This window comes from Paroedura picta, chromosome 1 (genome assembly GCF_049243985.1).
Source record: "Paroedura picta isolate Pp20150507F chromosome 1, Ppicta_v3.0, whole genome shotgun sequence".
NCBI classification, from domain to species: Eukaryota; Metazoa; Chordata; class Lepidosauria; order Squamata; family Gekkonidae; genus Paroedura; species Paroedura picta.
The window spans coordinates 56,675,610-56,697,083 of NC_135369.1; the positions used below are offsets into that span (position 1 = coordinate 56,675,610).

General features: G+C 39.5%; 1 protein-coding gene across 1 annotated transcript in view; it reads right to left on the bottom strand.

The window, feature by feature from the left end:
- USH2A (usherin) overlaps positions 1-21,474 on the bottom strand; it is a 684,687-nt gene that overhangs the window by 363,148 nt on the left and 300,065 nt on the right. The window contains exon 33 of the mRNA XM_077339259.1: positions 14,914-15,075. Coding sequence (XP_077195374.1) covers positions 14,914-15,075 — 162 coding nt within the window. The remainder of the gene's footprint in view (positions 1-14,913; positions 15,076-21,474) is intronic.

The window sequence follows — 21,474 nt, forward strand, 5'->3', positions numbered from 1 at the left end:
CATGAGGTGGCCAAAGTATTTGAGTTTCATCTTCAGGATCTAGCCTTCTAGTGGTTAGGAATGCGGATTTCTATTCTGGTGAGCCGGGTTTGATTCCATGCTCCTCCACATGCAACCAGCTGAGTGACCTTGGGCCCGCCATAGCACTGATAAAGCTCTTCTGACCGAGCAGTGATATCAGGGCTCTCTCAGCCTCACCTACCTCACAGGGTGTCTGTTGTGGGGAGAGGAAAGGGAAGGTAATTGTAAACTGCTTTGAGACTCCTCTGGGTAGACTCCTTCTTCCTCCTCCTCTTCTTCTATCTGAATGATTGTGTGTCTGTCTGCTAAAAAAAGATTTAGCAGGGATATGCTTGTTAGCAACAGTGTGTACAGTAATGCATTTATATAAGCATAAAAATCAACTAGTCTCTAGCTCATGGGTTTTTCCCACTTACATCTGCAGAGCTGGTGTCATTTTCCTGAGATGATTAAATAGTAACACTATTCCTAAATTATTACTTCAGATGTTTATTTACATGCCACCATATACATTTGCTTGTAACGGCATAAAAATAAATCAATACCAGTAGGCTGATGTTGCATCTATACACTGCTTCTGCAATAATGGGAGTTCGCTTTTGTAGCAATGGCATCATTTGAACAGTTATGAACTGCCTCTCCTCATCTCCTTCATGATAACCATCTTAAAAGGTTAAGTTTATGTCTCACTTAATGAATGCTAATCTGATGTTTTCTGTACATACTTCAATTTATGCTCACTTAATATTAGTGCTTATGAACTATCTGTTCTTTTTTGCAATATATTATCCTTAACTTGAATCATTTTATATGGTATGTATCTGTATGATGGCTATGAATAGATCATATAAAATTATAACAACTTCTGAAGTTAAACTGCAATTTGTGCAATAAGCTTCAGTCACAGGAAAGCAAACATAAAATGTTGTCATTCAGATTATCTGGCATATGCCTGGGTACAGAATCAAGTAAAATGCTATAGTGCTTTACAGAACCATTGTGGTAATAGGTAACCCCCCAGTTTTGACCTTGGCAATGGTTCAACAGTAAAGTGGTTCAGTCCAGAATATTGCTATAAAGCTCATCACAGACATTAAGATACCACATACAAATCAGCTTTAAATGTGATTTTTTAAAATTGATAAATGAGTACCATTTAATTTCCACACAGTTAAGGAGAGTAGACAGTTTGGCAAAACATAAATATCTTCTTCCAACATTCTGTATGGGATCAATAACAAGAGAAATCACAATTGTCTGCAACATAAAAGTAGAATATATAGAAGCCCTTTCAAATTATTTAAGTTTTTTGTCATATAAAGGTCTATGTTTGAAAGGTCTACGTTTATTATTTTTATGTTGGGGAGGTTTATGGGAAGGAAGGTATTTGGGATGGGAGGTGGATTTATTAGTGGAGGAGGAGGAGGAGGCTTGGGGCCAAGGTGTGTAGGATCCTGACTAGTCTTCCCAGACTTTGCATGTTACCTGCAACAGGGGAGTGTGCACTGCTTCTGGGTCCAATGGCTTCCAGGTCTGCCTGTTGCCCATAACCACTGTGGGCTCACAGTGCTTCTCAGTGCCTTGCTGCAGTACATGAAACCTTCACTCATCCTGTTATTGCTCCAGACCATCCCTGCACTCTATTTCCTCCAGCCTTCTCCACCCTTGTTATTCCTTCCTAAACTGCCTATACCTGTGTCCAAAATACAGGCAATGTCTGGAGAAACAACTGGAAGGAGAAAAAGGCTGGAAAAAGAGAGCAACCAGCAGCCATTCTGGACTCTCGGCATTTCTCAGTGCCCTTTCTCATGTCCTCTTTTCACTCCAGAGTGTCCCCAGCCTTCCCACGGAGCCGATCCCCTCTCTCTCCTTCTTCCAGTCTACTCCTCCTCACATAATGCTTCCCAACATTGCCTGCATCTTGAATGCAGACACAGGCAATGCCAAGAGGAATGACAGGGGGAGGGAGAGGATGGAGGAAGGAGAAGGGACCAGCTCTGTGAGGAAGCTGGGGATAGTCTGGAGTGAGAAGAGGACAGGCAAAGGGGATGTGGACTGCAGTAAGGCAGGCACTGAGAAATTCTGAGAACCTGAAACAGATTCAGGTGATAGCCAGAACCTGGAAGCCATCAAGCCTAGTGGCAGACCATATTTTTCTGTTGCAGGGGACAGGCAAGGGCTAGGAAGACCAGTCAGGATCCTTCAGTCCCACTAGGAAACCCACCTTCCTTTTTGCAGCATCAGTGGAAAGCTCCCTGCCACCTACTGCAAGCTGGCAAGGAGGACAGATTCAGGTATTCACATACTAAGAAATCTCATCAACAGAGATAAGACCTAGAACAGACAGAAAATGGTGTTCCTGGAGGAGAGAGGTGAATTCTGCTTCTTTACTTGCTGTTCTTGTTCTCAATTTTAGAATCACTCAAAAGCTTCTTCACTGTTCAACATTACCAATAAATTCATATTGCCAGACATAAACAACATTTTTTGTAAAAAAAAAAGCAAACTTTAAATGCCTACGCAGTACTGGAGCTTATACAACAATGGGGAAGGTAGAACCACAAAACATTCCGCTAAGATAGCTACCCAATAGTACATGCAGCATGAAGAATCTCTACTTAAAATTTTAAAAAAATACATCCAGTGAAAAACTGACCAATAAGGAGAGACCAACCACACTGCACCAACAAAATATAAACTTCAGTACTAGACACTGTCCTATTTTTCTCACTGGTATGCAGAACACATACTCTGTGATTCCCAAGAGAAAATCAGAAGAGAGGGAAAGCATGGAGTGCAGGCACAGGATTCTGAGTAAAGTTACTAATTAATCAACTTCACTGAAAATTGAAAGTAAACTGTGCATGCACAAAAGGCCAAAGAGTACTTTCCTCCCCTCTTTCTAGCAACTTTCAAGCTCTTTTCCATAACTATAACTGTCACAGCATCTCGTGCACTTCTGCTTTGCATCCATAGGAAGAATATTGAAGGAGACCCTGAGGAGTTAGAATGGGTACATAATATCCATTGTAATACGCTGATCTCTGGTGAACTAAAAGCAGAAATAAAATATAAATTCCATTTCTAAATTTAACTACAAGTTTTAAACATGTTCTCATACAAACATTCTTCTCATTAACAATTCAAAGTGAAAGATCTATACAATTTGAATCACAACACCAAATGTTCACTTTTGAACATATATAATGTAGTTTTTAAAATCTTTGACATGAAATTATTTTAGCCATTAATCTTAGGGCCAACCTAGCCATGACATTTTTTAATAAACTGAGCCCAAACTCCCCAGGAAAAACTCACTGTTCCTGCAACCACACAACATCTGTGGAAAGTAATTTTTAAAACACCGGTGGTGGAGTGGTGGTGGTGGTGGCAGTACGCAAGCAATATTCCAAATATTTTTATATGTCAACTTAAAAATAATTGCTTTTAATGCTTGCACTAGCATATGCTTGAATGCAGGGTTTGGGTAAGAATTTTTCAAAACAGCTACATACTTTTCTTTTTTTTTTTTATTCAGTTTTTATTGTTATTTGTTCTTATAAAAGCATTTACAGAAAAACAAAAAAACAAAGAAGCGACCAGCTGATAAGTGTCGTCAATACACGTATATCATACTTGATGTAGTCTGATATTATCTCAAGAGATATATAGTCAGTTCCCATTACATATTGGTCCTAATCTAACAGTTACTGCTGTCTTTCTTAAGAAAGTCCAAATAATCACTCCACTGTTCGTCATATTCTTCCGGAGATCTCTTCTTAACCATGTTGGTGAGTCTTGCCATTTTTGCTAAGTCCGCTAATTTATCAAGCCATGTAGAAATAGTTGGAGTCTCAGTCGCCTTCCAGTGCTTCGCCCACACCAACCGTGCCGCCGTAGTTGCATGGAAGAAGAGGATTCTAGAAGAAGTAGGTAAAGCACTTGGGTGGAAGCTTAGCAGCATAGATTCAGGCTTCATTGGGTATCTCATTTTAAATATTTCCTGTAACACCATATGTATTTTAACCCAATACTTTTTTGCTTTCTCACAATTCCACCACATGTGATAAAAAGAACCTACTGCTTTATGACATTTCCAACATTTATTATCAAACCTATCTGAGATTTTTGCAATGACCTTTGGAGTAATATACCATCTATAAAACATCTTGTACCAGTTTTCCCTTAAAATTTGGCTGTTGGTTTGTTTAGGAATTTTGATCCAAACTCGTTCCCATTCCTCCATACCAATTATGGAGCCCAGGTTTTACATCCATTTAATCATACAATTCTTTACTTGTTCTGACTCAGTCTCGTATTTCAAAAGAAGTTTATAGATCTGGCCCTGTAGGTGTGGTTTTTTGAGCAATAACATGTTTTCAAAATCACTAAGAGGTGAGTTTTTGTCCACTCGAATCTCAAAGTCTGTTTTTAGTCTGGCTTTCAGTTGGTTATACTCCATCCATCGTAGCTCATATCCTTCTTTGTTTAATTCTTGCAGACTCTTGAGCTCACCTGTTCTCGTTAACAAGTCCTTGTACATTGGGCATGTTATTCTTCTTTGCTGCTGTCTGGAAAAATACGCCTCTATTGGCGATTTCAGTAAATATGATGAGGAGCAAAGTCTTGTTTTGTATTTATTCCAGATCTTTAGAAGGGATCTTGTCCAAAAGTTGACCTTAGGTTTTTCCTTTCCTTTTGTTTTCAAAGAGGGCCAGAGCATTTCATGGAAGCTTTGCTTACTATCTACCTTTTCCAACACCAAATCTCTTGTCATTGGATCAATTATCCAGTCTGCCACTGCTGTCAGTGTAGCTACATACTTTTCTTAAGTGCCTAGCCTGCATTGCTTTATTTTCAAAAGACCATGGATTTTTGTATTGCACTCTATTCTGAATTGTCAGGGGTACCACAAACTTGTATCTTTGAAAAAAATAGCTGGGATTGGAATTTGAAACTGTAAAGAGACTTAATAAGAAAGGGTCAACAGTGTGTAAGCTCTTCCATTCAGCTACAACCTAACCAAGCTGCTTTTGGTTAAAAAGACGATAAAAGCCACATACTTCTGCATTACATGTAGCTTAAACCTCACACAAACATTTCATATTTTCTAAACGACGATACTTCTTACCTTTAGAATACTAAGACATACCTCCCTAGTAATACTCTGTTAAAGGTCAGTCAGTTGTATAAGGAGAGAGAACATGCTGTTCTAGTGTAGCCAAGTAAGGAGTGCTAGTGTAACCAAATGAGAAATTCAGGCAAGGCATCTGAGCCTGCTTCTACTAATTCAGTCACACGTTTCCCAGTATTGACTTAATGGAAGCAGAAAGCGGCATAGGTTCTATCCATAAGCAGCTAACACTTTCAATGGCTTCAAGGGTGATTTGCGTCCTTCAGCAGTAAGTGGAAACTTCCATATAATGTGTAATATTATTCCCTGTGTGCCTTGAAGGAGAATACTGTTAAATGTTAAATCTTAGGAGGATGGTTTAAAAAAAACCCTGCATTGCTTTTGGGTTTCTACTTCATCTGCTGGTTATGTTGCCATCATTCATTACCATCCCAGGCCAGGTACAGCTCCCTGGTGTAGCAGGTGCATTTGATGTGATACACCTGTAATATTCAGTTACAGCCCAGGGGTTAACAGCCAGCCAACAATAATTATCCTGCTATATAGGTCACAGTTCCTGTAATGCCTACAATGTTTTCTTTTATACTGCCAGCATCATTTCCCTTCAAACCCAATTTTTCATTTCCTGTTTACAGTGCACCTCCCATTACACTATTATATGTTATAGCATTAGCCACTGCTCAGGAGTTCTATGATCACCTATATTGCAAACAATGGGGTGGATTAATTAAGGCAATAATGTATATTCCAGGAAAAAAGATAAACTTAACCCTAGAAATTATTAATAATGAAACTCCAACTTGGATGTTTTCATTTATTTCTTTCACCTAAAAACTTCAAATAAATATGATTTGTTTTTCCAAAATATTACTTGTAAATCTGTTTTGTGGTTTTTAACATTAATTGTTAAAAACCTCATTAAAACAACATCTTCAGAATGTACAAATATATTAATTTTAAAATCACTGAGTTATTTGAAAGTGTAGTAATATCTTAAACTGTAGCTGCTTATTCTCTTTCTATTCTATTCTTTGAGAATGTATTGCAGAGATCCCTTTAATTACTATTATTCTTTCTGCAATCACTAATTATTTTTATAAATACTGCCAACTGATACAATATCTGGGGGGAAATCCCATTCTTCCCAATTATAAAAGTCTGAAAAAAGTAATTTCCCTGCTGAATTAAGGAAAAAATCATAATGAGAAGATGTTTGGAGAATTAATAACAAATGTATTACATGGAAAATGGATCATTGAGCAAAGCTCTTACTTTTTGTGTATTCCTGTCAATTTTCAAGCTTCTGGATTCCCAGTACTTATAATATATCCTAATTTCAGTGCATAAATACAGCTGATGCGCTTTAGAAAGATTTTTGATATGAACATGTGGAAATAAGGATTTGGGTTAAAATTAAATTAGATTTGATCTAAGATTAAGAGGTGGAAATCAGTATATTGCAAATTGGTAGTTCTATAACAAGAAATAATTTCTAAATGGGATATGCCAGTATATAATATAATTCTGATTAATATTTTAATGCTGATTCTAGTTTTTCTCCTAGCTAATCTACAACTGACTACAACTTTTTGGTTGTATTACTGTACCTGGCAGTTATGGAGGTGATGACAAATGCTGTTGTTACACCTTCTGAATGTTACCTACATGTATTTATTTTTAGAAAGCATTTCCCTAATACCATGTGGGTTTGCCAGTTTAGGCAGAGGCAGCTTATTCCTCCTAGCTCATTACGTTAAATCAGATGAAAGGACAAGGATTCCAGAAGCTTGTCCAGCTGTGGTATTATAATGACACCATTAGATTTCGCTCCCATAATCAAGGCCCTTAAAACTCTGTAGCTTTAGGCTTAATATTTGTGACAAGGTTAACTGAAATCTGTAGCAAGGATAACTACTTTAGCAAATTGTATCAGCAGGAAATATTTAAACACTATTTAAAAGGATTTTAAATAAGCAGATTTTATTTAACACTAATGGAACAGTAGAGAAAATGATGTGACAGACGTCCAGAAGTAAACACGTTGTTTTTGCTCTTTAATACATCCAGTGAGTGGACTAAATCCTTCCAGTTTCACAGCTGGAGCATTGATATGCCAAACTCAATCAGCTTGGTTGCCCTTTTGCTTTGGGTATGCAGAATGCACATCTGGATCTACAGAATTAAGACTAGGGATCAATGACAATGTCATCGTTGTCCATTAGGTTACAAGTTCTACATAAGAAGTTTGATAGTACCGCAGACTTGGCATCATCCGGCCATAGTGATGATATGGGTTTTAGTTTAGTCTTACCATTATCACAGTCATTAGTTCTGTGTTACAGATAGGTTGCAGAAAGCCTGTTGCTTCTTCTATAGCAGTCTGGCCTGCTAGGTATCACTTTACGATCAAGTCAAGAATGAAACCAAGTCTGGGGAGGAATGTAAAGGTGAAAAGAACACAGAGGTGGAAAAGAAGCAACAGAAAATCAGATGATAAAAATACAACTCTGCCTGAACTTTGGTTGTTGGTCAAACTTCCTCAATGATTGTTGTTCCATTCTATGTCTCAAGAAAATAGCTGAAGCATCTTAACCTGACTGATAATATCAGAATTTCTTCGATATCTCTATTTTTAATTTCCATATTTTTAAAAATCCTAGGACAGACTACTAAAACAGCTGATTTATGTACTTTTGCAGAATTATGGTCAAGATTCAAAGAAATAATGTTTCAATTTGTTAAGTTTTGGTTTGTTACACGCCACTCTCAGCCAATGGCCAGCTCCTGGCTTGCAGCGGCTTACAATTTAAATATCAGAAGTAAGGCAATCCTTACCCACTTTGTGGCTCTAATATTTGGAAAATGTCCTCCTGGGCAGAGCCCCCCTGTCCAGCCTGCGTCAAGCCTCGATTTCCTGTGTCTGGCCTGTTTCCAGCCATACATGCTCCACAGGCCAACCAGGGTGTGGCCAGCAAAGCTGGGGCCAGCCACCACCTATGCATCACCAAGGTATGGTGGCTCCGCTGGCAGACTGGGTCCCAGTCTAGCGCCTGTTGCCTTCTCTACAATGGGTTTTCTTTGTAGTAAACCAATATAATTCCATAATTAAAACACAAAACAATACAATAGAACAGCAGAGATTCATCCTTAATCATTCGCTTCCCTGACAGTGAATTCTGGCTCTGCCAGGGATTTTCAAAAATTAAAGATATTACCAAAACCAGCATTTTCTAGGCTCAGAGCATGAGCTCTGGAAAGTTGCTTGTAGTGCTCACACTCAATATGGAAGTATACCTAATAACTAATTATAATAATTCTCCTCAAGGAGCGCACTTTTTTGGGGTGGTAAAGGTAAAGGTATCCCCTGTGCAAGCACCGGGTCATGTCTGACCCTTGGGGTGATGCCCTCTAGCGTTTTCATGGCAGACTCAATACGGGCCCCAGTCATTACCGTTTATCCCCCAGCAAGCTGGGTACTCATTTTACCGACCTCGGAAGAATGGAAGGCTGAGTCAACTTTGAGCTGGCTGTTGGGATTGAACTCCCAGCCTCATGGGCAGAGCTTTCAGATTGCATGTCTGCTGCCTTACCGCTCTGCGCCACAAGAGGCATTTGGGGGGTGGTAACCACAGCCTATGTCCACAGTCTAGTACACAGTATGGGTAAACCATGCTGTTTTTCATGGAGGTATTTGCTGTGCAATTTTGTTCAGGATTAACAGTTACAAAATTATTTACAAATTTATTTGAAGAACTGCATTTTTGTATTTCTGTTTTACTATTTTCCATAGTAACTATTTCCGCTTGTATAAATTTCTGTATATTTGTTTATTAAAAATTATTATTTTTAGTTCAAGTAAAGAACTTGACTGTTTTACACATCTATGTTTGGCTTGCAAGAATAAATATAGTTTGGCTCACAAAAAACAAAATGCAGAATGAAATGTTTAAACATTTAAAGTATGCATATTGATGAAAAGATACAATAAGCAGATTCAGGAAAACCAAGATGTATTTTACACTGATCCCCAGAAAATCTGAAACATATATCAGTAAGGCAAGTAATGATTTTTAGTGACCATATGAGAAATTAGTTCCATCCTAAGAAGAGCTACAGTCTTCTAAGCCCTTAGAAGGGTGTGCAACTGTGCACTGTAACAGTACATTGCAAAACCAGAGAAAATTCCCAGGTTAAAGCTGAGTAGTCCATACACATAAAACTAGATCTGCATGCCTGAAGAAACTTTGACCTTTCATTATTTGAAAGTAATGAAACAGTTCAAACCTGCTGGTTCTAGCCACTGCTACTCAGCTGGGGTACAAGGGAATACTGAAGGGAGAAGAAGAAGGGGGTGATTAGCATCACCAGCAACTTTGTTATGTCACTTCTGGCATGACCCAGAAGTGGCACCATCATATCAGAGTAGTCCTAGAGCATACCAGAAGTGACATCACTGCATTACCAGTGACATTTCAACACCACTGTCAAGTCTCCGCCACCTAGGCTCTCACCTTATCCCAGTCTCACTCTAGCAACCCTAATCCTACCCTTTTCTTCCACCAGGTTTATGGTTGAGGTCAGTGCAGGAAGATCTAATGGGCTCTCCCCACTTAGGGTGTGTTTTGTTGACATAGTACCCTGCTACTCCAGGAGCAGGTGTGTCAGCATAGGGAGGATAAGTTTCTAACCATCATTTGTTTAAGTAATTGTTTTGGAATGTTTAATTGGAATTTTATTGTTATGGGGTTTTATCAATTGTTACCCGCCACGAGCCGGTGACCGGAAGTGGTGGGATATAAATTCAAATATAAATAAATAAACAAATAAATGTCAAAGGTTTTTTTTTTAATTCCTCTATGTACCTTCAAACCTAAAGTAACTTTCTATTGGTATGTTTTTGCTGGCACTCCACAAAAATCCCAGCAGGCTGAATATTCTCAAAATGTAATCTTCAGCTTTGCTAGTGTTCCATTGCTAATTTTTGTACCCTGTTGCCTTTTTATTACAGCAAATTAATGTACAATTTTAGTCTCTTTTCACATTTGTATGTTTTTTTAATTGTTTGTTTTCACTGCACAACACTTTGGGCACAGTTTTATGGATAAGCACTATAAAAATTATAAATATGTAAATGATATCATGCTGTGGCTTCTTCTTCTACACAGGCATTATAGGGAAACTCCACAGCAGATAATTTAATAATACTATAATAAGATTAGAATTATAACTGGTCCCACTTCCAAATGCTTAAATTAGTGGTTTGGGACAGTAAAAAAAATGATGGAGATCTTGTAAAAAAAAAAAAGCGAGAGAGAGAGAGAGTGGGAGAGTGAGTGAGAGAAAGATAAATGACACTACAAGAATACAGAAAAAACCTGGAGGGGGGATATTAATTGCACCTATATATTTGATAAATATTTATTTTTTTGCAGAAGAAAAATGCATACAAGTTTAAACTGTCATTATGCAAACCTATATCCTATTTTTCATATTATTAGCAATATATAATGTGCTAGTTTATATTCAAAAATAAAACCAAAATGTATATACCTCATGTATTTATCCAGAAATACACCAGGGTTACTATGGTTACTGAAAATCCATTACCTTTGAATACAGAATGAAAAAGTTTGACTTAAAGTGTGCACTATTTATTATAGTATACATCAACAGCCTTCAGGGGGTTCTCTAACTGGACTCATTTTTCAGTGTCAGAAGTGACCCACCACACTAGTAGCTTATGGGATATGCAAGGCAAGAAATTTTAACTGCATGTATTGTAAGATGTTTTCTGTACCAATTCAAGATGCAGAAATGTCACAAATTTTAAGGTCTTATATCGGCAGAAAATGTGTTACAGTTTGAGTCACAATTTATATAAACCAGAGTTTTTTGCCAGTTTCAGGCAGGATTTTAGCCAATGAGTTAATTTCCAATCTCATTTCAGAGGTTTATATCAAAAATAGGTTGATATTATGACATCTAACAATTCAGTCATTTGTTCTGGGCTAGGGCAGTGAAATGGAAGCTGGAGGGGAAAAATATTACTGACTTACTGGTGGATTGTAAACTAAACATGAGCAGGCAGTGTGATGCAGTGGTAAAAAAGGCGAATGCCATTTTGGGCTGTATCAACAGGGGCATCACATCAAAATCACAAGATGTCATAGTCCCATTGTATACGGCACTGGTCAGACCACACTTGGAGTATCGTGTGCAGTTCTGGAGGCCTCACTTCAAGAAGGACGTAGATAAAATTGAAAGGGTACAGAGGAGAGCGATGAAGATGATCTGGGGCCAAGGGACCAAGCCCTGTGAAGAAAGGTTGAGGGACTTGGGAATGTTCAGCCTGGAGAAAAGGTGGTTGAGAGGGGACACGATAGCCCTCTTTAAGTATTTGAAAGGTTGTCACTTGGAGGAGGGCAGGATGCTGTTTCTGTTGGCTGCAGAGGAGAGGACACGCAGTAATGGGTTTAAACTTCAAGTACAACGATATAGGCTAGATATCAGGAAAAAGCAGCCAAGCCCTGGTCTCCAACAATCTTAGGTTTGTTTCCAAACAGAGAGCAGCATAAGGTACGCAATTTGGGATGCCCAGAATTCTTCGCAGAAAGGAGGATTGAATGCTTTCAACTGCATTGTTGAAAGCACTTATCCATAAAGGAATTCCATAGAGGAGCTGAGAACATGACTTAGCATTAAAAACTTTGAGAGCTGCTGGTACAAATTGGTTACCCTTGGTGTAAAAGAAGCGGGCGACAGCCTGAGCGCTGTTCCTTGCAGTGTTTATTATATACTTCCGGTGTACAGTCCAGCTCGCATTATAGTGAAAGTGTACACCCAGGTATTTAAAATGCCTAACTTGCTCAATGATGTTCCCTTGGATGTTCCAGCTAAAAGATTTCCATGATTTTGCGAAGACTAGCACTTTAGACTTCTCATAATTCAGTGTGAGTCTATTAGATTCACAATATGTAAAGCATTGATGGAGGAGGCGCTTTAGTCCAACTCGTGAACAAGACATGATGACAGCATCATCAGCATAAAGTAAAAGTGGAGTATGTAAAGAGCCGAGTTTAGGGCAATGGCCATCTACAGTAAATAGCGATGGAGCTAAATCATTTAGGAAAAGGTTAAATAAAAAGGGTGCTAGTATACAGCCCTGTTTAACACCCTTATTGATTATGATTTTTGGTGATAGTTTCCCTTGGGGATTAAGTCTTACCTGACAGCTTGTATGTGAATATAGTTTCCTTATTAGGAAAAGTAGCCTTTTATCTATTCTGATTCCGCCAGCTTTACCTTTTTAATGCTCTCAGAACTACAGACTTCTAACTGGTTTAATTATATTGAGCGGAAAATCCAAATGCTTGGCATCTCTTTGGATTTACTGGCCTTAGCACCTGCAACATCAATATATAAAACTATAAAACGCAGAATACTAGATGTTGAATTTCAAACACTGAATGAAGCAGCTAGAAAAACGTGCTCTCCACTTTTCTTGGGTATCTCTCCAGCATCTGATAAATTAGCATTCTATTTTTTCCATCTTGTTATTCCCCAACAACGCAGGGCTTTTATGCTTGCCAGGTTTAACATTCTCCCATCAGCAGTCATGGCGGGGAGATTTCAGAAGATTCCTTACATACAGAGACACTGCCCATGTAAACAAGGCTCTATAGAAACCATACAGCACGTTTTCTTTTATTGCCCCATATACAATGCCATTCGGGCTAAAGCTCTAGACCCACTCCTAGCTAACTGTATTGCCTACTCTGATAAATGTAAGGTACAGTTCCTTCTCTCCAATCAGGATCCAGATACAATTGATAAAGTGGCTAAATTCTTACAAATGGCAATTAAGCTGCGTGAATTTAAGAACTAATTGACTGGATTCTTTGTCTTATTTCTATGCCAATAAAGGTTGTTGTTGTTGTTGTTGTTGTTGTTGTTGTTGATATCAGGAAAAAGTTTTTCACAGTCAGAGTAGTTCAGCAGTGGAATAGGCTGCCTAAGGAGGTGGTGAGCTCCCCCTCACTGGCAGTCTTCAAGCAAAGGTTGGATACACACTTTTCTTGGATGCTTTAGGATGCTTAGGGCTGATCCTGCGTTGAGCAGGGGGTTGGACTAGATGGCCTGTATGGCCTCTTCCAACTCTATGATTCTATGAGTCTATGATTCTATGATTCTATGACTTGTGTGAGCAAACTGTACTATTGCAGCATCATATTTATACTAATAGATTGCATGGTGCCGTATCATAGGGAAATACACAGATCACGTGCATTTTGTTCATTAAACCATATATTGGATTCTTTCATATTGTCTCAACATATTTTGGAAGCATGCTGTTTCCTAATTACATTTACACTGTTTATAATGGGGGATATATTTCCACCTCTAACTGGATAAAACTCGCAGGTACTACATACTTAAACAAGCACTCAAACATGAACCCAGCATAGGTATGCCAACCTCCAGGTGGGGGGATTCCCTGGAATTATAGCTCCTCTCTATAGATTAGTTCCCCTAGAGGAAATGGACACTTTGGAGGGTGGACTCTATAACACTGTACCCCACTGAGATTACTATCCTCCCCGGCTGCATCCCCAAACCTCCAAGAGTTTCCCAACCTGGATCTATCAACTCCCTCCCCAATTCCCCACCAGTGGCTGGGGGGACCTGGCAATCCTAATCCAGGCCTAGCTTAATTTATTTCAGCATCTCTTCTACCAGCCTTTGCCTAATGTAACTGACTTCCTGGTGTCCATCTAGGAGACAGTACTTGGACAAAATTAAATGTGTCAAATAACAGAGCACAACAAATTAACACAATAATCCTCTTTTTACCATCATGCTGTATTTCTTCTATAACATGTACCCCCATACTCACTTAAATTTACACATCCCCAGATATGCTATTCCGGAACAATGCTACATGACACAAACACAGATTATGTGCTCTGGTTGGACAGAATGTCTGTCAAACATTATCTACCAAGTTAATTCCAACCTTGCATGTCACACTGTCTCATGGAAAAAGAACCCTGAAGACAGTGTGTATAAATGCAAACAGAACACACTTGCAGATATTGCCCTATTGCCAGAAAAAGGGCCAGAACTGGTTTCTTAATTTCAAATATAGAACACAGAGACATATATTCAGATATAAAATACAAATGACAACAAGATCACAAAAACACCATAAAATCAGCAATATTATTTAAGACTTGTTAAGACCAAGGATAAACTATTTAAAACTTTCTAAGACCAGGGATGAAATTCTTGCTGCCAATCTTTTGCAATTATTTTTTTCAGTTGCTTCTGGAAAGTCTCTTAAAAAGAGGGGATCATATACTTCATATGGGAGAGAGAATTCAGAGCTCATGAACAGCAAACCAAGAAGGTCTTCAAGTAGGAGTGGCTACTTTCTAAATACACATTTCTACTGTATCATGTTGACAGCAGCCGGAAAAGAGGAAGACCCAACATGAGATGGATTGACTCAATAAAAGAAACCACAGCCCTCAGTTTGCAATACCTGATCAAGGCTGTTAACAAAAGGATGTTTCAGAGAAGGTTAATTCACAGGGTCGCCTGACTTGACGGCACTTAACACACATACACAACTATACCACGTAGGCACCTGCTATAAGGATCCATCTTATACCTTAGATGCAGATACCTGAAATCCCAAATATTAGTTGAATTGTATTATATAGTTCATAATTATATGTAGGTCTTCAAAAGTTACTTACCCTTGACAATATGTTTGGTGTCATTTCCAGTATAAATTTGTTGAGTATCCATGTATAAATAATATCGTGCTATATTTCCATTTGGTCGTTTTGGTGGACTCCAACTCAAAAGTAAAGATGTAGGGAATGAGATAGCTGTTGGTGGGTAGACATTTTGCGGAGCTATGGGGAAAGACGTGAAGGACACTTATAACAATGAGCATTCCAATGAATTACAAAATTAATAACAGTAAAGTTCATACTAGGCTATGGATTTATTTATGACCTCAAAATTCTGTCAGTAGGCATATTGTCTTATGGTTCAGGGAATAATGTCTGAAAACATAACATTTATACATACACACAAATCTATAACCCGCCCCCCTAAAAATTAGTGTAAAAGCTGGCACTCTTGGAGAATGGAGGTTGCCAGTTAATCAAATGTACTCATTGCTCTGCCAACATCCTACCCACAGGAATCCAACAGCAGGGAAAATCTACTTCACTGGGAACACCCTTCCCTTCCCCCCCCCCCAAGCCACAGACAAGCACAGCAGACAGACAAGCTACCAGGAAGCCCTCCAAGAGAACTAGCTATTGATTTTTTGAAGCTGTCTAAGGAGGAAGGAGGCATTCCTAGGAGTGACACTACCTAACAGCACCAGCTGCCAGAAGCTTGACAACACCCAGGTGCATCATAGTGGCTGGCTAGAAAGTTGGGCACAAACATAGCCCAAAGATGCAGGGACATGGAAGTGAGAATTGCCCTGTTGATACCAGTTAACTATGTGTTCTGGGGAATCCAATGCCAAAAAAAAACAAAGTTTTTTTGTGCTATAGTCATGCATGTCTGCCATTTTTCAGGCCTTTCTGTTTTGCCTGTTTTGGTTTCTGGCTCCTTATTTGTTTGCCTCCTTTACAGCATTTTAATGTTGCCTATACATTAAACCGCCTTCAAGGATTGCTGCCTTGTCATGGTGAAGGGGCTTGCGTAGCTCAGTGAAGCTATGAGCTATGCCGTGCAGGGCTACCAAAGATGGACAGGTCATAGCTGAGAGCTCTGACAAAAGGTGATCCACTGGAGAAGGAAACCACTCCAGTATCTTTGCCATGAAACTCTATGGACAGGTTCAAAAGGCAAAATGATATGGAAGATGAGCCCTTCAGGTCGGAAGGTGGAACGTCAGATCCATGAATCAAGGCAAGCTGGACGTGGTCAAACAAAAGATGACAAGACTTAACATCGACATTTTAGGAATTAGGAATTAGTGAACTCAAATGGACAGGAACGGGTGAATTTAATTCAGATGACCATCAGGTATACTACTGTGGGCAAGAATCTCTCAGACGAAATGGAGTAGCCTTCATAATCAATAAGAGAGTAGGAAAAGCAGTCTTGGGATACAATCCCCAAAATTACAGAATGATCTCAGTTCGAATCCAAGGCAAACCATTCAACATCACAGTAATCCAGCTCTATGCCCCAACCACTGCTGCTGAAGAGGATGAAGTTGACCAGTTCTATGAAGCCTTACAACACCTTCTAGAAGCAATGCCAAAAAATGATGTGCTTATCATCATGGGGGATTGGAATGCTAAAGTAGGAAGCCAAAAGATTACCAGGATAACAGGCAAGATTGGCCTTGCATTACAAAATGAAGCAGGGCACAGGCTGGTAGAATTTTTTCAAGAGAATACAATGGTCATAGTAAACACTATTTTCCAACAGCTCAAGAGACAACTCTACACATGGACATCACCAGACAGTCAACACAGAAATCAGATTGACTATGTGCTCTGCGGCCAAAGATGGAGAAGTTCTATACAGTCAGTAAAAACAAGACCAGGAGCCAATTGTGGTTCAGATCATCAGCTTCTTGTTGCAAAATGTAAGGTCAAATTGAAGAAAGTAGGGGAAAGCACTAGGCCACTCAGGTATGAACTAAATCATATCCCTAATGAATATATAGTAGAGGTGACAAATAGATTTAAGGAATTAGATCTGATAGACAGAGTGCCTGAAGAACTATGGACGGAGGTGCGCAACATTGTACAAGAGGTAGCAACTAAAACCACCCCAAAGAAAAAGAAATGTAAGAAATCAAAATGGCTGTCTGAGGAAGCTTTACGAATAGCTAAGGAGAGAAGGGAAAGGCGGGGTTAGATGAGTCCCAAATTGCGATCAAGATTGCAGGGAGAAATATCAACAACCTCAAATATGCAGATGATACTACACTAATGTCAGAAAGCAGAGGAACTAAAGAGCCTTTTATTGCGGGTGAAAGAGGAGAGTGCAAAAGTTGGCTTGAAACTCAACATCAAGAAAACAAAGATCATGGCATCCGGCTCTCTCAATTCCTGGCAAATAGATGGGGAAGAAATGGAGGTAGTGACAGATTTTATTTTCCTGAGTTCCAAGATCACTGCAGATGGGGACTGCAGCAAAGAAATTAAAAGACACTTGCTCCTGGGGAGGAAAGCTATGGCAAATCTAGACAGCATCCTAAAAAGCAGAGACATCACCCTTCCAACAAAAGTGCGTCAAGGCTATGGTCTTCCCAGTTGCAATGTATGGCCGCGAAAATTGGACCATAAGGAAGGCCGAGCATCAAAGAATTGAGGCTTTTGAACTCTGGTGCTGGAGAAGACTCTTGGGAGTTCCTTGGACTGCAAGGCGAACAAACCGGTCAGTCCTAGACCGTTTACGCACTGGGAACTTAACTGCCCCAGTTCCCATGCAGGAGCAAAAATCGGGGACAGATGAGGCTCTCAGGGCCAAATGCTCCCCCGTGTGGGTGCAGGAAGAGGTGGGGTAGCCTGCCATGACTAAAGCTCCGGCCAGCAGCCCAGCATGAAACCTCCAGTGCATAAATGGTCCTAGAGGAGATCAGCCCTGACTGCTCCTTAGAAGGTCAGATCCTGAAGATGAAACTCAAATACTTTGGCCACCTCATGAGAAGGAAGGACTCCCTGGAGAAGAGCCTAATGCTGGGAGCGATTAAGGGCAAAAGAAGAAGGGGACGACAGAGAATGAGGTGGCTGGATGGAGTCACTGAAGCAGTAGGTGCAAACTTAAATGGACTTCAAGGAATGGTAGAGGACAGGAAGGCCTGGAGGATCATTGTCCATGGGGTCGCAATGGGTCGGACACGACTTCGCACCTAACAACAACAACACATATTAAACACCACATATGAGTAACTATTTTAAAATAATGTTTTAAATAGTGTACTTTAACAGGAGCAGCACAAAAATAAAGATTCGTGAGTTAAAAATTATGCAATGATTTTGGGAGCATCCCTGATGCACAAAAATAAGTAATACAGTATTACTACAAGACACATATAAATTCATCCCATATATTCAGTTACACACTCCCACAAAGTATTTCTGTTATAAATGCATGACCAAGAAAGCATCCACCCCTCCAGGTCTAGAAGAGGATTGGCTACATATCTTGTTCTTTTAGTTAATTTCCATCGTGCTCCACCCTTTTCAATGCTGGAGGCCAGCAATGTGGATCAAGGAAGATGCTCTGATCATTTGCAATCCTTTTGCTAGCACCAGCCAATATCAGCTGGCAATGTGCGTGTTAAATGATGAATGGCTCAGTAGGGAATGCTGAAAGCTGGAGGGTATGATTGTTGTCAGTCTTCGGTATCATCAATGTATTGTTACTATGCATGTAACACAAGCATCCCAAAATAGAAACTGCTTACATTGACTTTGTGTCCAATCTTCTGAGGGATAAAACACATGTTCCCCATGGCCTTATTAGATTTTTGTGGAGGGAAAAATCATTAAGTGTATGACAATGCATTTGCATAAATGAGATTATTTTCTCAATTTCCTATAGAATACCTTTTTGGATGTACATTGAAGACAAAAATAGGTACTAAATACTTTGCAAAGAACATAGTAAATGATATGTTCAGGAATGTAATAATATTAGATGAGACTGATTCTCTAGAACACTTTAAATATGGTTTTAGGCCCAGTCAGAGACCGTCTTGAATGCAACCTTACTCATTGTTTGGTCTGCATGGTGTCTTTTGATTTTTCTTATAGTCTTCTGAGCTACCAGCAAAGAGGGGTCTTGGGAGCTCTGGATTCTGGGTGCTTTGATCCTGTCAGGCTATACAGTCCCAGAGTGAGAATTATCATGGCATGTATGAGAGGGGTTCCTGCAAACAAGGTGCCATCCTGTTCCCCATGCTCTTCTAATGGTTTCACTGAGATGTTAGAAAGCCTCTTCAGAAATATGGAGTGGAATGCCAGCAGTACACCGGAAACACACAGCTCTGCTTCTTATCAGCTATGCCAGGTAAGACAGTTTCTAAACTGATGTCTGCAGGCTGTAATCAGATGGATGAGGATGAATGAACTGCAACTCTGCCATTGACCAATAGCTTCTCCATCTAATCTGGGTTGCCAAAAGATGATACTCAACCTGTTTTATACAGGGTTGTATTTCCCCTAAGAAGCAGGGTTGCAGATTAGAAGTGCTGCAGATATATTAATGAAATATCATTTATATCATTTTCACTTGGTGTACCATTGAGAGCTTCCTTGAAAAGCATGATCTGGTTATTCCTGCTCTGATTACATTGTGCGATACCGGAGGCAAGGCCCATAGCCAGATTTTGTTGAGGGATTCTTTTTGTTTTTTGGGGTTTTTTTGCTTAGGGGACAGTGGAGGCACCAAAAGTTATAGCTGATGAGAATAGTACTACAAGAGCAAGATAGATTCAAGTGGGTAGCCATGCTGGTCTGAAGCAGCAGAACCAGTTTAGAGCCCAGAGGGACCTTTAAGACCAACAAAGTTTTATTCAAGGTTTGAGATTTCATGTGCATCTGAGGAAGTGTGTTGTTAGGTGCGAAGTCGTGTCCACAGATCAACTGCCCGTAGAATAGTCCTGCTGTGTATCCATCCCACACTCAAAGGTGAAAATGACTGCTAACCTCTCTTTTGTGTCACTGCTGATGGCATGCCCTCTCTGTGGTCATTTGCAAGATGCCAACTTGATCTTTTTGATGATAGGCAAGGTAGCTGTAAACCACATTGAGATTCTTTTGAGTAGTAAAAGGTGGAGTACAAAACCCCCCAGCTTTTATGAGGGAAAGTGTCCTGACCTGGATAGGCCAGGAAAGCCCGATCCTGTGAGATCTTGGAAACTAAGCAATGTCAGCTCTGGCTGGTATTTGGATGTTAGACCTTTAATGATTTGGATGGATTTCCTCCAAAGATGAGCTCCGGGTCTGCAGGGAAACCCACAGAATCTGCAAACTGGCAGCCATTTTAACAATCCTTTTCACTTCCCTCCCTTTGGAAGTGGCACCTTCCAGCAGCTGACAATCCAGTCCTCCTACCACATTCTCACTTCCTGTATTGTGATTGGGGCAGTCTGCAGGTGGCTCAGCTCCTTTTTCGTCATGTTCTGAGAGTTCCAACAGGGGCCACCAGCAGGCCCAACGCTGAGCCTGTGGAGACTTTTCTCTGCAGGATGAGCTGTTTAGCAGGCTCTGCTGCCAAGGCTTTTAATTGTATCTCAGTCCCTTTAAATGCCTTGGTGATGGAAAAATTGAGGGGGGGGGACGAGAACCAGGAATATTATGAAATTCAGATATTTTCCAGGTCCAATAACCTGAAAAGTACTAGCAGTTTATTTTTTTGTAAGTGCCTAGTGAAAGCATCCTTTTCATTTGAAGTGCTTACCACTGGATCACTTTGAAGTAAAATACAGAACAGAAGTTCAGCATTATTACCATTATTTCTAGATAGCAGAGGACTAAAAATAAAGTTGCATTAACATAGAATCACATTTCTAAAAGAGAAACATCTATTACATTTTAACAATTAAAATAATGTTGAAAGCCTAATCTGCTGTCACGGTTGTCAGCAAACAAGACATTTTGATTTCACCAGACTGTGAATTTAGACTGGCGGAAGTTTAAAATGTGGCCTCTTTTTCTAAAAAAAAGTTTGAGACAAATATTCCGCCAATCTTTTGAAAGCTATTTCTTCGGTAATTCATGTACAGAAATTATTGAGCTGGTCTCTAAAGGCAGAACGGAAACATATTTTCTCTTTCTTGCTGCTCTCAGGCTTAATATCAGCTTCAAAAATAGTAATTTATGCCTGCAAACTTTTAAGTTTCAAGTACAACAGATTAATAAACGGCCCAATTGGCATTTTGAGGTTCCATCAGGCTGAAATAATTGTTGCTTCTGCTGGTGTTTAGCAGTTAAAAGAGACCATGGAAATCAACCGTTTGATTCTCAATTTCATACTGTGCCATACAATCAATTCTTTTTAGTCAGACTGTCTCTAGATTTACTTCTGAGCCATAGTAAAATGAGGAAGCTTTCATTAATCTTTCAGATGCTTCATATTAATGACAAGGCTCTTGCATGAACAATGTAACAGCAATTAAAAAGCCCATTAATCTGCATTACAGCTATTAAAGATGCATGTCATTAAAGGGTATGGAGTTTGATTCATTTTAGCACCCCCCAAAAAATGGAGCAATTATGGTCTGGCAATGCACTTTGTCATCAAATTAGGTTGGGGTTTTCCAGCAA